At 39.3% G+C, this 13445-nt stretch overlaps 1 protein-coding gene across 1 annotated transcript in view; it reads right to left on the bottom strand.

The window, feature by feature from the left end:
• The window catches only part of DYNC1H1 (dynein cytoplasmic 1 heavy chain 1), a 45127-nt gene extending 32567 nt beyond the window's left edge, over positions 1-12560 (bottom strand). The window contains exons 1-23 of the mRNA XM_035892434.1: positions 12497-12560; positions 11643-11730; positions 10868-11041; positions 10390-10645; positions 9369-9555; positions 8918-9189; positions 8553-8780; positions 6958-8034; positions 6492-6671; positions 5739-5888; positions 5340-5486; positions 5064-5204; positions 4749-4925; positions 4529-4639; positions 4327-4446; positions 3863-4102; positions 3170-3325; positions 2701-2814; positions 2034-2129; positions 1744-1953; positions 1212-1358; positions 820-986; positions 4-126 (exon numbers count right to left, since the gene is read on the bottom strand). Coding sequence (XP_035748327.1) covers positions 4-126; positions 820-986; positions 1212-1358; positions 1744-1953; positions 2034-2129; positions 2701-2814; positions 3170-3325; positions 3863-4102; positions 4327-4446; positions 4529-4639; positions 4749-4925; positions 5064-5204; positions 5340-5486; positions 5739-5888; positions 6492-6671; positions 6958-8034; positions 8553-8780; positions 8918-9189; positions 9369-9555; positions 10390-10645; positions 10868-11041; positions 11643-11730; positions 12497-12560 — 4625 coding nt within the window. The remainder of the gene's footprint in view (positions 1-3; positions 127-819; positions 987-1211; positions 1359-1743; positions 1954-2033; positions 2130-2700; positions 2815-3169; positions 3326-3862; positions 4103-4326; positions 4447-4528; positions 4640-4748; positions 4926-5063; positions 5205-5339; positions 5487-5738; positions 5889-6491; positions 6672-6957; positions 8035-8552; positions 8781-8917; positions 9190-9368; positions 9556-10389; positions 10646-10867; positions 11042-11642; positions 11731-12496) is intronic.
• Positions 12561-13445: the final 885 nt, after the last annotated feature.

Genomic DNA, 13445 nt, shown 5'->3' with positions numbered 1-13445 from the left:
TGCAGCTTCCCAAGCAAGTCTGCCAGTCTCTCTAATGACCTCTGCACACCCTGAATGTTAAGAACATCCATCACAAGTGGAGATTTGGACACCTTTTTCATGAGTGCCAGAAATTCAGTGCTGATGCTGCAAGTAAAATAACACAGTACATTAGTGTAAACTCAGTAATCACAGGCCTGCAGAACACCAAAGTTCTTTGTCTCTAAACGACCACTGCCTCTCTAATTGTTGCGGCTGCCCTAGGGAACACAAGGCTAAAACGCCCTCTTAATCTACCTCAAGTCCACAACAACAAAATCTAAGTTCTTTGCAACATTCAATCTATCAGTTCCACTGCTGAAGGTCTACTTTTCTTCATTTCCTGAAGAGATGCATACATCTGATTCCTTGATCTGACTGGAAGCATGTAGAATGACTAAGGATGACCAGAGCAACTTAAAGCAGAGGAAGAAAATTATGTTTGAAGGGTGAGACTAAAGGCTACAGCAACAGAAATCAGCCTGCTGGTTGCAGCCACAATGCCAGAAAAATCCTTGAGGTAGCTGACTGGAACTAGCAAGAAAAACCACCTGAATCCCTATCACCTTCTAAAAATTGTGCATTATAAACCTTTTCCTGTCGAAGCTGTCTACATGCACCTCTTTGTATGATGAACTTAATGCTACAGCAGGGCTGCAATCCAGCTGGACTAGGTAAGAATACAGCTAGTATTTCAATTTACAGAGGGCTACACTGAAATCATGAAGTTGCAGGCCTGTCCACATGGTGCCCATGGGAGGCAAGGGAGGCAAGAAAAGAAGAAAGCAATAAAAAAGTTACCTCTGGAACCGCTGAGTCTCCACAGGCAGCAAGTGCTTGATGTCTGCACTACCAGTAAAGATACCCTCCAGGTAGACCCATCGCCTTTGGACATCTATCCAGACATCAAAGAGTGCCATAATACGGTTCAGCTTATCTTCCCAGCTAAGGGCATCTTCCTCAAACACCTAAAGTTTAAATGCTACATTAATATTCATTTTAATAGTATCAGGAGTGTGACTGCTAATAATTATTAGTGGAAACAGTTGTTTGAGAGTTACAAAGTATGCATACGCAATTAATAGTCTGTCACCTTAAACAGTGAATATAGTCCCTGCTGACAAATGTGTACACTGAACAAGAGGGGAAGGCAGAATTATATGAAGATTCTTTAGCTTTGTTCTTCATTTTACCTTGTAGTATGGCGATAGCTTCATAGCAGACACGCTGTTAATGTGCTCTTTTACTTTGTTGAAAAGGTCATCCCATCCACGAATCAAACGACATTTATTCTGGTAATTGACCAAGTCCAGTTCGTAGGTGTTCCACACTTCTCTTATCTGAAGAAAAAAAATGTTCAAGATACTGCTCCAACATAGTTACAGAGTATTACAGTAATCAGATTTTACTTTTTTTTTTACCAAGGATTCTGGGTTTATGCTCAAATTTTTGTTAAAAATACTGAGAATATGATGCAATTAGGTAAAACTCAAACAAGGTGGGGTCTTTGTAGTCATTATCAAGGACTGCTTTTCCCAAATAATGCAAATTTCATCAGAGGAAGCTTACATAGCTTTAAGCTGTTCCCCAAAACAAAATGTTCCATGGAATCTCAGCACTTGTAATAACAGCTTAGATTGACAAGTTTACTACACAGTTGTCAGCCACCTGACAGCAAGCCTTTGATTTGCTATTACGTGCGTACATACAAGAGCTGATACTAGCCTGTTTCAAGAACTCTTCCAAAGCCATCTCTCCCTGAGCCACAAGCAGTACATCTTTGACGATTGCTTCATTTCTCTGTAAATCCACATCCCAGATCTGACCCAGGGTCAATTCTGAGACAACCCAGTTAACATGAAGCCTTTTCATCAGCTGTTTCCAGTGACGATCTTTCAGTGCTTCGGATTTGAGTTCAATAACTAACATGTTTATCTATAGAGGACAAGAAAGCAAGTTACATCCTTGAACTTGAAATACAAAATAGATGCATTTTAGAAATCAGTATAACTTACCTTCATGTAGCCCTTCAGAAGTCTCTGAACATACTCATAGGAGGCATACTGTCGCAAGCGAGCAGGGAAATTTTTCAGTTGGTAGTTTTGTCGAAGCTGTCAGCAAGATAAAAGCAATATCATCTTTCTCTGCAAGTGCTGTGCACATAGTTTTATAAGTTGTCTATGTATTTTTACAGAAACCTCTCGCTAATGAGATACTATTGACAGTACAACTCGTTTACTGTTAAATGTATTTGCATAAGATGTGGTTACTCTATAGCTGGGAATGTAATTTTATTGGTCTGGTTAAGATTTATGACATAGTATTGTCACAGGCAGCTTATGGTGTAGTGTTCCTATCACTCTCTACCTCCTGAGCATTGAACTAAAACTGATGCTGTTCCCTAATGAGGTCCAACAGCCTATTTAAAAAGAGCACAGTTTCTTCTCTGTAGATTCAGTCCAATGTCAATTTCAAAACTACTGGAATTGCATAAATCCCCTGCAAAAGTTGTGACAAACCCTGTGCATTTTTTTTAGCTTAGCATAAAAAGAAACACACCCACAAGATACTGAACACTAAAAACAATCTAGAACACGACAATTGAGCATGTCTACATCAAGAATTCCTAATTTGCATGTACTTGCAGTAGTTACATTGGTTATGTATATAGAAGTGAAGTACCTTGCGAGGCTGTACCGAAACCCAGGGCTGTTCTTTCATTTGATCAATCTGTTCCCAGACCTTAGAGAGTTCAGACCAGACACCTTTGAGATCCTGCAACTCTTCAAGGGCTACCTATAGTAAAGAATGTATCAAACATCAGCAGTTATTCCTACTTTCTTCAAAGTCATTAGCATAGGGGAGTTAGACAGAATACTTTTAACATGTCAAAAACCTTCAGATAGCTTGCCAATTCCAACAAAACTACAATAGCAAGATTTTTGCATCTCAGGTCACATAAATAGCTTCATGAGAATAAGACAGGAAAGGAAGAGATCACAATCTCTTAAGGCTAGAAATGAATGAATGTGGAGATTGTGTCTTGACACTAGTACATTGCAGGCTACAAGTCAGTCTCTCAAGGGAGAGGGAGATGGAACTGAAATATTTTTATCTGAAACTGACAAGAAGTTGTGTGAGCAGGTTGTACCTGGACACGCTCTTCACTGCCACTGAGAAGTCCTGTATCTGTTAGTTCCAGAGCTTCTTTTGCCTTCGCACACTTCTCACGATCGTCCTTCAGCCTACCGAATTTTCCTTCGTAAATCGTAAGAGCTTGAAGAGCCTCCTCTGGACGCAGGTTTCCCTGAAGTTTGCATAGGACACATTAATCTAAAAATTCTACAACCAAGTTGAAGCCAAGTTAAAAGCAAGGACCAAATACTAAATGTTGGTTTCTCTCATTTTTCCATTTCAAGTTTGCTGACAGTAAGGCTACATATTAATCCAGAATAAGTCTCATCCCACTTTTACATGCAGTTTTTGGCTTTACTAAATACCACATTAGGAAAGAAAAAAGGCAAAAAAGCAGCTTGCTTCTGAATCCTCCTACATGCGTGCCTCTGACACATCCCTTGTTTCAGCCAAAGCTTTGTTAGTAACTGAAGCTGTCTTGCTTTTTGCACCTAACACCTAACTAATGTATAAGCATAGATCTCCCTCTGCCACCTGCCTCCCCCCCAAAAATCAACACATTGACAAGTAATTACAGAACACACAAAAAGACTTTATCATCATCTAAAATGAAAAACTGCAAAAAAGCATAAAAATAAACCGCCTATGTTTTATTGAATGCAGCGTATCTACCTCATTTGCTGAATGAGTATTAATCATCACTACTTACTGTTACAGGCTTTGTTTTCTCCCAGTCTGTTAGCAAGTCAGTTGTTCGGCTCTCCACTGCACGATCCTCTTGAACTATCTTCATCTGCAAATTTGCTACTTGTTGTTGAATAGCAGAATCCTTTCTACGCATGATGTCATTAAAGGCACCCCATTCTCCTTCAATGTTGTCAATGTACAGCCAAGAGGATGGAAACTGGAACCTTTGTTTCTCAAGCAAGCGCTGACCGTTGCGATAAAGCTACAAGAGCCAGGGGTTGTCAAGTTAAAAAGACAAAACTAACTTAAGTCACAAGGCTAAAAATACTCAACACACTTTAATAAGCGCTCACTATAGAGTTCACTGCATTCCTCAGGATATTAAGTTCAAGTCTGTTCTCAAGAGAACTTGAATATCATGAAGCTGCATCTTAAGAGCTAAGCCTCACATTTCCAGAAGTAAGAATCATTAGCAAGACAACATACCTCAACTTGCTTTTCAAACTGCTTGATTTTACGTTTCAAGGACTGCACGTATGTGATGAAAGTCACTGCATCTGATGTGCTGGCAGTGTCCACTGAGTGCTGCTCCAGTTCTTGCCGGGACTGTTTGGGACACAAATCAGTGTTTTAGAAGTCTAGAACAGTTGCTCTGAAAGTGAAAAACTGGAATTTGGACTTGTCTTACCTTAGAAATTTGTGAATGAAACTCTGTCATATTCTGACCAAGCATTTGGCCAAATTTGCTGAGCACTTCCTTGTGCCAGGAGTCATACTTCAAGTTCACCTTTGATTGTACCTACAATTGAATAAAATTACATAACAGTAATTTGTCAGCCTTGCTATTTTCCGTTATATACCCATGCTGAAATTTAATGCATTTATCACAAACAATTACAAGTTCTTACCTTGCCATAGTCTATGACAACAGGTCCAAATTCCTTTCTGGTTTCTGCATTATCAAATGTTCCTCTTGCCTTTCTTATCTGAACTAAAAGGGCTTGCCACTTATTCAGGTCTTCTCCAAGACGGTTGTATATGTTTTCAGCCTGCATATCCCACAGACACTGGTACTGCAGCCAAACCTAATTGAGGTATTTCACAATGTTCAGAACTTCTCCAGTATATTCCAAAAGATATGTGTCCCCTCCAACCCCCAGGAAAACTGAAAGGAAAGCCTACATATATTTTAGCTGTAGCATTACGTGGTGTCAGCCTCCTACCTTGACATACTGCTCCACTTCAGTCACAATTCCCATGACAGCAGAGTATGACTCCTCCAGAGCCGCAGGGCCATCAGGCATCCTTGTCAATGCATTACGATAGAACTTCTCTTCCTCAGACAGCTCATAATGCACTCCAACCTAAGAACCGCAATTATATATGTGAATTTCTAGGGTACTCAGATTCAGTCCTAGAGCAACGCACTAAGGTATCGAGCACAATTAACTGCAAAGTGAAAATAACTGCTCACTTAGATACAGCTTCATTATGCTTACCTGGTATCTCTGACTTTGAATTCTTGGTAGCGACAGGATTACCATCTTCCAAGAAAACATTTCTTGATAAAGTTTGTACCTACACTCTTCAATTGGTGGATTCAAGTATATCACCTGGTTGGTTATTCTTAGTTCATGTACAATGTTCTGCAGAAACAGTAAACACACTCAGTCTTACTGGCAGGTACTACTACACGTAGACAAGAATTTTGGACTTCAAGAAGTAGCACATACTTTTGAAAAATCAACTTGTACTTAAATGGGAGCAGGCAAGTATTCCTCCAAAACCAGATGTAAAATAAATTTTTATCTCCCATATAAGCTTCAGATATAATTCTTGCACTACGTAATTAAAAATAAGGGAAAAACCAACAAAAAAAACCCCACAAGACGACTTACTTTGATCTTGGGTTCACCACCAGGCTTATGGCTCACTTGAGGAGCATCTGTATCCATGTCAACTTCTGCTTTGTCATCTGCTTGTCCAAGAAGAACTTGGGTCCAGGCCCTCAGTCCAGCTTGCAAACGAACACCCAGGATTCTTTCAATCTAAAGAAAAGGAAAAAAGCCGCATATTCACTGCATAAAGATCCTCACTGTTGATGTATTCTGACACCGGGCACACTACGGCACCTCAAAGAAGCAAGTGCTCTTTTACTAAGTCGTTAAAGAGGTTTAAGAGTTTTGGTAAAGTTTCACTGAATATCAATTCAAAGCTTCTCCTGTCCTCATGGACTTTAATGCGATTAAACAATTTTAACTGCTTTGAAGTTGGCCTAGTGCCCAATAATCAAAAAACTTAACAGGCAGAACCAAACAATTTGAAGGCAATGAGTCTTCCCTACCAGTACAGCAAAGTTTCACCACCCTTTATCAACCTCGCTCCCCAGCACCTTCTAGACAGTCAAGCTATATCAAAAACTTTTTTCTTCAAAAGACAAAACACCCTTTGAATTAATTGATCCCCCAAATCAACAGCTAAAACCAAACAGGTCTTGCACCTCCTGCATACCGAAAACGTGCTGAAATTTTCAGAGAACAGCAGGACAGAATCTTCCCTAGATGACCACGAAGAGTATAATCAAAAACCATTTTGCACCCAATTAAAGTGCTTCCTCTAAATATGTCCTACTTCCTTGATCTCAAACCTACCTCCATATCCAACTTATTGACCCAGATTGGCAAATTTGAGTATGAATGAAGATTTAAGTCATCCACAGCTTTCTGAACTCTGTTCAAGATTTCAGAGAAAGTCTTGTGATCATACATGCATGTTTCCAATGATCTCACTTCCAGGTCTATTTTCTCTTCAATAATGAGCAGGTCATCCACCTAAAATGGTTTAGGAAAAATTGCATGTTTAGTTTGTCAGGTTAAATAGAGGCAACAATAATTATGCAGTAATGGCTAGTCACTTCTCTTTATCTGGATGCAATAAGTCTATCAATTTTAGTAGTACTAAAAGATCCATTCAGCTGACCAATGTGTGCCAACACATTCAGCTACTTAACCAAAGAGCTACTGAACAGGTCATCAGCTATCCAATTCCACTTTTGGTTAACACATTACTGGAGTATAAATGTAAATGATTTTGCAGAATTTGAAAGATAAAACAAACCTTTTCCTGGAAACTGAAGACAGTCTCGGCTAAGCGCTGTACATACGGATCAAGTTTGTATGATTCCCACACAAGTGCAATTCCTTCTGCAATCAAAGCCTGCACCTCTTTCTTCAAGCCAGCAACCAGAAGCGAGATAGTATTACGCTCTTCTACTTTCTCACATGTTCGTTCATATGTACGGACACTTTCAATGAGAGAAATAGCAAATGGATAGAGCTGGTTTGCTTGGTGAGCTTTGTTGACAATTGCTAGTGGAACACGGAAACCAAGCCACTTCAGGTTTCGGACTTCTTTTGAAAGCGTAATTATTTCTGGGAGGAAGTTGACTTTCAGTTTCAGGACATTTCCAGTTCGACCTCTAACACGAGTGCTTTCAATGGTGAAAATACGACCAGACACACCAAGATTGCGTTGCTGAACTTTTCTTGCCCAGTCATCGAAGATCTCCTGAGTGTTGAGCTTCATGCGAAAGCTATCTCCATCCTGCTTTAGCTTCTGACCTTCTACGTGGTTCTCCCAACCTTTGCCAAGGACATCCTCAACACGCTTCATGTAAGCGGTGAGCTGTCTGTCAATCTGTTTTGCCCAAATTATAGACCCAGACACAGGAGGCAAGTCACGAACATGACTCATTTTACAAGCTTGACTCTGTGGGTATTGTACTTTAAATTTGTCATGAAGAGACTCAATATCGTCTTTTACGCGCTGAATCAATTGTGTTTGATATTCACGAATGGCACCACGAATGTGAGGTCTGACAAACAAGGCATTAAACCGAGAGAAGATTCTAAACATTTCATTGGCATTCTTTGCTGTACCAAGCTGGTCTCTCAAACGGGCAGTTATTCTTGTTTCAACTCTATCAATTCTTTCATCGTATCGTTTCATTGCTGCTTCCCAGGCTTCTGTACCTTCTTTGGAAACATCTAACCCATCCACTTCCTTAACATTCTCATAAGCAAGATTGACTTCTTCAATTGCATTAGCATCTGCAGCATCAAAAAGGACTTCTGCTACTTTCATATCCTGCGGTTCAGGTACCTCTCCTTGATTTTGCTGGGCAACAGCAGTTACCTGCATTAGAATCACAGTTTAGCAAATCGGATGCTTCAAAATTTACCTACAAATAGCTAAACACAGTCTGTTCTAATAAGCATTGCAAAAAACCTACAAATTCGTACCAAATTCTTAACAAGCTTTCAATCATGTTTCAGATTCAAGTTCCACTAGGAACAGGGCAACACAGTTACTTTACAAACTTCCACTACTGTATGGCGTAATCTTATTTTCCACTGTGGTTTAGCCAAGCTCAAGTATTTACACACTTATTCATCTCCTCTATGTTATGCCTGGTCTTGCTGTGTCTATTAACATGAGCACGGTCATGTAGTAGGTGATGTATGCCAGAATTAAAGCTAAGCCTATTACCAAGGGTTCAAAACTAGACTGTTTTTGCACAGAGAGACTGAAACTGAATGTTAACATTAGTTTTGTGTTGTTAACTTTTTAAAGCAACAGTGAACACCCTTGAAATTGAATGCTGTCAAAGAAGCCACACAGATTTTCTGTCTGATAAGGACCAAGAATTTTACCTGAGGTCGCAAGACTCTCACAATAACTGCCCTCAGCTGCTCATGCTGACGCCTGAATTTCCTCATTTGATCAAGACGACCTTGGAGTTTCCTGTGAGCAGGATTGATACGCCACACCATCTTCAGGTTCTCTTCCCTTTTTCTTTTCACAATATCTCTCAGCAGAACTTGTAGCTTCTCATATTCATCATCCCAGGTTTGGAATACTTCAAAGCATGCAACCATTACCTAAATAGAGTTTTAGAATAAGAACTTCAGCTCTCAAATAAAATGCTCCCTGAAAGACACTATTCAATGCAAAAATACAGCCGCCAGTGCCACAATGCAAAAATACAGCCACCAGCATCACAAAACCATGAACATACCTTTTCAAATTCTTCATAGGCAACATGCATCAGTTTTCTGGTTCCCAACACTTTAAGTAGCTGAGAGCTCAGATCTCTTGAAATAGCCTCCACTAAACGCAATGCCCTTTGGATGGGGTATTTTGTGTTTCTGATTTTTCTCAAATGGGTAAATATCGCAACAAGGGCCTGCCTGATTTTGTCCAGCTCAGTAGCAGACAGCAAGTCATTCAATGGAAAGTCTTTCATGAGTGGATTATAGTCATTCACGGTTTCCAGAGCCTGTTTTAGACCTAAATGTAACAGAAAAGATTTTGAATAGAACTTTTCATTTCATTAATCAAATCTGTAGCTTTAACAAGACCAAGGTTACTCTAAACAGCATTGTTCTGTGTACCACAATGTTCAAGTTTCATAACAGCTTAAGTTCTGTAGGACATTTGTGAAAAATGTTATTCAACAGCCATTTTACCTGTGTCTGTATCAAAACTGACAGTTGCATGAAAACGTTTGCCATGTTTTAGAATATCCAGAGTCAGAAGAACTTCTGGACTTTCACGTTTTTCCTGAATGCGATACAGAGCCCGTTCCAAGTTTAACCAGAAGCTTATCTCCTGTAATGCAGTGCCTGATGCAGGATCTCGATCTAATTTCGTCACCTTAAAAGTAATAGAGAGAAAGAGAAGGGAGAAAAGCATTTAATTTGTAAGCTTCAACTGTAAGAACTTGCTCTATTATTAAATATAACTGAAACATGTAACATCTACTCGGTTTTAATAATCTAGTTTCAGACAGTTTTAGCACTCATTCTGTGTGTAGCACAACAAGAATCAAAGTTTAATTCTAGGGGTCCTAAAGGTTGGTTTTAGGACCTTCATGCAGTATCTTTAGCATAGCCTAAAAAGGTCACCTGCCCACTTTTCCATAAAACAAACATTTTAGGCTCTGGAGTGAGAAAAGGCACCACTGTTCCATGAGCAATAGGTGTTTATGGTGCCCATGGAGGAAAAAAAGCCAGAGTAGTATCTGAGATGCTATTTCTAACTGACAACAGAAGAACAGCAGTTTTTTTGAAAAGTACCAGGCAGGAATACAAGACATTACAAGATAGGACTGGAGCAACTGTTCTGAAGTGGTTTTGGATGCAGCTGGGGAAATAGCAAAACAAAACAACAAGACCTGTTTCTCTCAATCTGCTGTGAGGATTTGAAGAATAGTCACAAAATTCACAAGGTTACTGCCAGTTACTTGAGTGTTTACAATTGAGATAAAATAATCACGCTTTCAGTACTTGCAGAACAATTTAGACTAGACTCTAAATTTAGACTTAGTCTAATTTAGACTAGTGTCTCTGGTGACTCAGAAAACTGGTCTCAGATCCTCAGAGTATCCTGCATGGAGCAGGATTTTACCAGTTAAACTGTGAAGATACACAGTACTACACAGAAGTTCTTATCACATAGTCTAGTATTTAGGGGTTTTTTTTGTTTTACCTTTTGTATCTCTCTAATCCAGCGGTTGACTCCAGATTGTAGCTGATTGAGGAATAACGGATCCTCGGCCTTCTCACCAAAATCTGTGACCTTTGGTTTTTCTCCACGTTCGTAACACTGCTTGGCAACATTAGTAATGGTTGCATGAATTGGCAGACTAATCTCTGGAATTTCAATATTCTGCTGCAGATGCAAGAGGCCCATTTCAAGTTCTGCAATCTTTTTCTCAACTGAAGGAGCCATCTTATCTCCATCCCTAAAAAGCACAGATGTTTCCGTATAAGAAGCCAAAACAAAACCCATACACAACACATTTAAGCCATCAGAACTACATGCCGAGAGTCAGCAACAGCATTATATGCAACTGTGCGCTTAAAATGATTTCACATGACTTGCCTTAAACAGTCACTCTTATTTTTTCCAGTAAACACCTACTTGAATTCCAGAGCAGAGAAGTGCAGTATTTATATTGAATTACCTGTCTGCTTTGCCAGATTCTCTGATATAGGACTTGAAAAAGGGAGCAACAGCATTGCTAATGAAAGAATGTAATGTTTCATACGGAGAATCTTCACTGAGAGTGAGCACTCTTAGTTGGGAAGACACTGGTTTGTCGGCATCAATCACTGGTGTACGCTTAATGAACGCCAGGCTGCAGGACAGAGCAGAGAGTTACCAACTAAACATTTGAAATTTAATTGACAGTTAGAATAGCTTTAATCTGACTGCAAGTTGTAGGTCACAGGAGTCAAATGCTAACCTGCATCATCATACTTTATGATCTTCTAAGAGACTTGAACACGTGTCTTCCAATAAATACATCTTTATACTTTAGTAATCAGCCAAACTTAGCTATCAATAAGGACTTTGCAGCATGGGCACGCTAAAGAAGCACATATCTTAAGAAGCTTCACAGTCAAATATGCATTAAGGTAAATGACAAATATGTAAGAGTCAAACGTAACCGGAGATTACTGAACCCAAGTGGTGCGTGTTACGTTTGCACGCATGCCCAATTAGTAAGATTTTGTTTCTTTAATCTCAGAGCTAGAAGCCCATTCCTTTCAGCCTCATGGCATACCCTTGTTTTGTCAGAGCCTCCACCTTGAAAAGCTATTGCCTCACCTGAATAAAAACACCGCACGAAGCACTAGGTAAACTGGAGGTAAATTTGTAGGTAAACTAGGTAAATTTGCTTGTGTAGGTTTTGCATGCATAGGGTAGGAATGTTAAGATCTATTTTACTAACTCACCTGTTTGATTTTATTCCATAATGAATGTCAGTACTGATACTGTAGGAAATGAACTCTTTTTCCTCTTCTCCTTCATCTCCCACATCCTCTGCAAAAAATACACTGTGTAAGAAATATTTTATTTCTAAGGCATCTGCCACTCTCTCTCAACCATCTTCTGCTATTATCAAACTGTTTTTTAACCTTTCATTTCCACAACTGTTTATTATGCAAAATAGCTTAAATAAAATTTAGCTTTTCAGTATCCTTCAAATTCAGAATGGATTAGTTGGGGTTTTTTATATACAACTCCATTAACTTTTTCAGGTTGCCATAAAAAGAACGATAAAACATTACAACAAGGAAATTATAACCCAAATTCTGCTTGTGAACCAGAGAGAAGTCTTCTGCAATATAGACTGTGCATTTATTTGTAGAGCTAGGCTACCAGGATAACTACATTCAAGTGAAAACTTTAAACAGCTGTTTTTTTCTCTTATAGATTACTTTGTATTTTCAGACTTTTTCTTTAAAAGTGATTAGGAAATTAAGCCTCTGAACAAAAAACCTCCCAACAAAACAAAAACCCAAGCCATGGGAAGTATTCAGGCATTACCACAGCCAATGTATCACAGATGATGTAATTGCTGGGGATGCGGGCAGTTGTGCTGCAATGCAGTGATTTCGGTGCAGAAGGTTACTCCCTCTTGGGGGACGTGCTCTGACTGGACACATTACAGTGGGCTCTCATCCTGCTCTGATTTCATTTGGCCCTTTCACAGGAGATACAGCCTCAGGGTGTCACATTTGTGATCCCGAGCACCAGAAGCCCGGTCACAGAACAACACTGCACTAGACACCACAGGAACCCGTACGAAAGCTGTTGGCAGGCTGCATAGCTAGCGATACCACATAGCAGTTTTCATTACTCAGAAACATGGCTTCTGTTTTATTGTATTTGCAATCAATAATTTACTTCATGCTATCTAGTCCATGTACAAATGTCAATAATAATATTGGTTTTAACAGTATCAGAGAAAACAAGATCTCCATATACTGCTGGAGGTTCCAAATCTGTTAAGTTTGAAGACTAGCTGTCAATCAGAAAAATCCACTCTCCCCAAATAACTGCTATTAAACCAGAAGACTTCTGCCCATAGTAAATTAGCATTTAGCTTCTAAAATATTAAGTGTCTCAATTTGTTTTTAACCATACAGATGTAACAGTAGTTATGTGACAAACCTGGAGCTAACTGATCACCACTATCTTACATTACTTCCAACCCAAACTAAGGAAAACCAACATCACGTGCCAGACATAAGAGAAATTTAGAAATCACCTGCATAGCCTATTAACATCCAATAGAATGTTTAACAAGGCTTAAAGGAAAATCTATCATGAATTCATAATTCACGTTGTTCTCTTTTTCCCCTCTAGAAAATTCTACTGTTATCCCTGCTGAAAAAGAAATCTCAAACTTTGGAAGGGGGAGGAGGATAATGAGCGGAAACAGGCATAAGATAAACAAGGACAGGATATTTTAAGCAACATCTTAAGCTCACAGTGAATAGGCAGTGCGTGGAAGAACCTTCTTCCTATTTCCCTCAGTGTGCAGCAACTGCAGGGCATCTATCCAGTACCTTACACTGCGGCTGCTGACATGTTAAACAATGCAGTATGAAGTATGTATATGAAGATCTGATATACATCTATAGGGACTGAACCAACAGCACACTAGAAGTATAGATCTGTAAGTTTAACAGTAAAATTTTGCAAGCTCAGACTGACAGTCACGTAGTACCGACTATCAGTCTTGTTTCATA

Source organism: Egretta garzetta, unplaced genomic scaffold, assembly GCF_000687185.1.
Source record: "Egretta garzetta isolate BGI_Z169 unplaced genomic scaffold, ASM68718v1 scaffold374, whole genome shotgun sequence".
In the NCBI taxonomy this organism is placed as follows: domain Eukaryota; kingdom Metazoa; phylum Chordata; class Aves; order Pelecaniformes; family Ardeidae; genus Egretta; species Egretta garzetta.
Note: the sequence above shows the minus strand (reverse complement) of the source record. Positions and strands in the feature narration are given on the sequence as shown.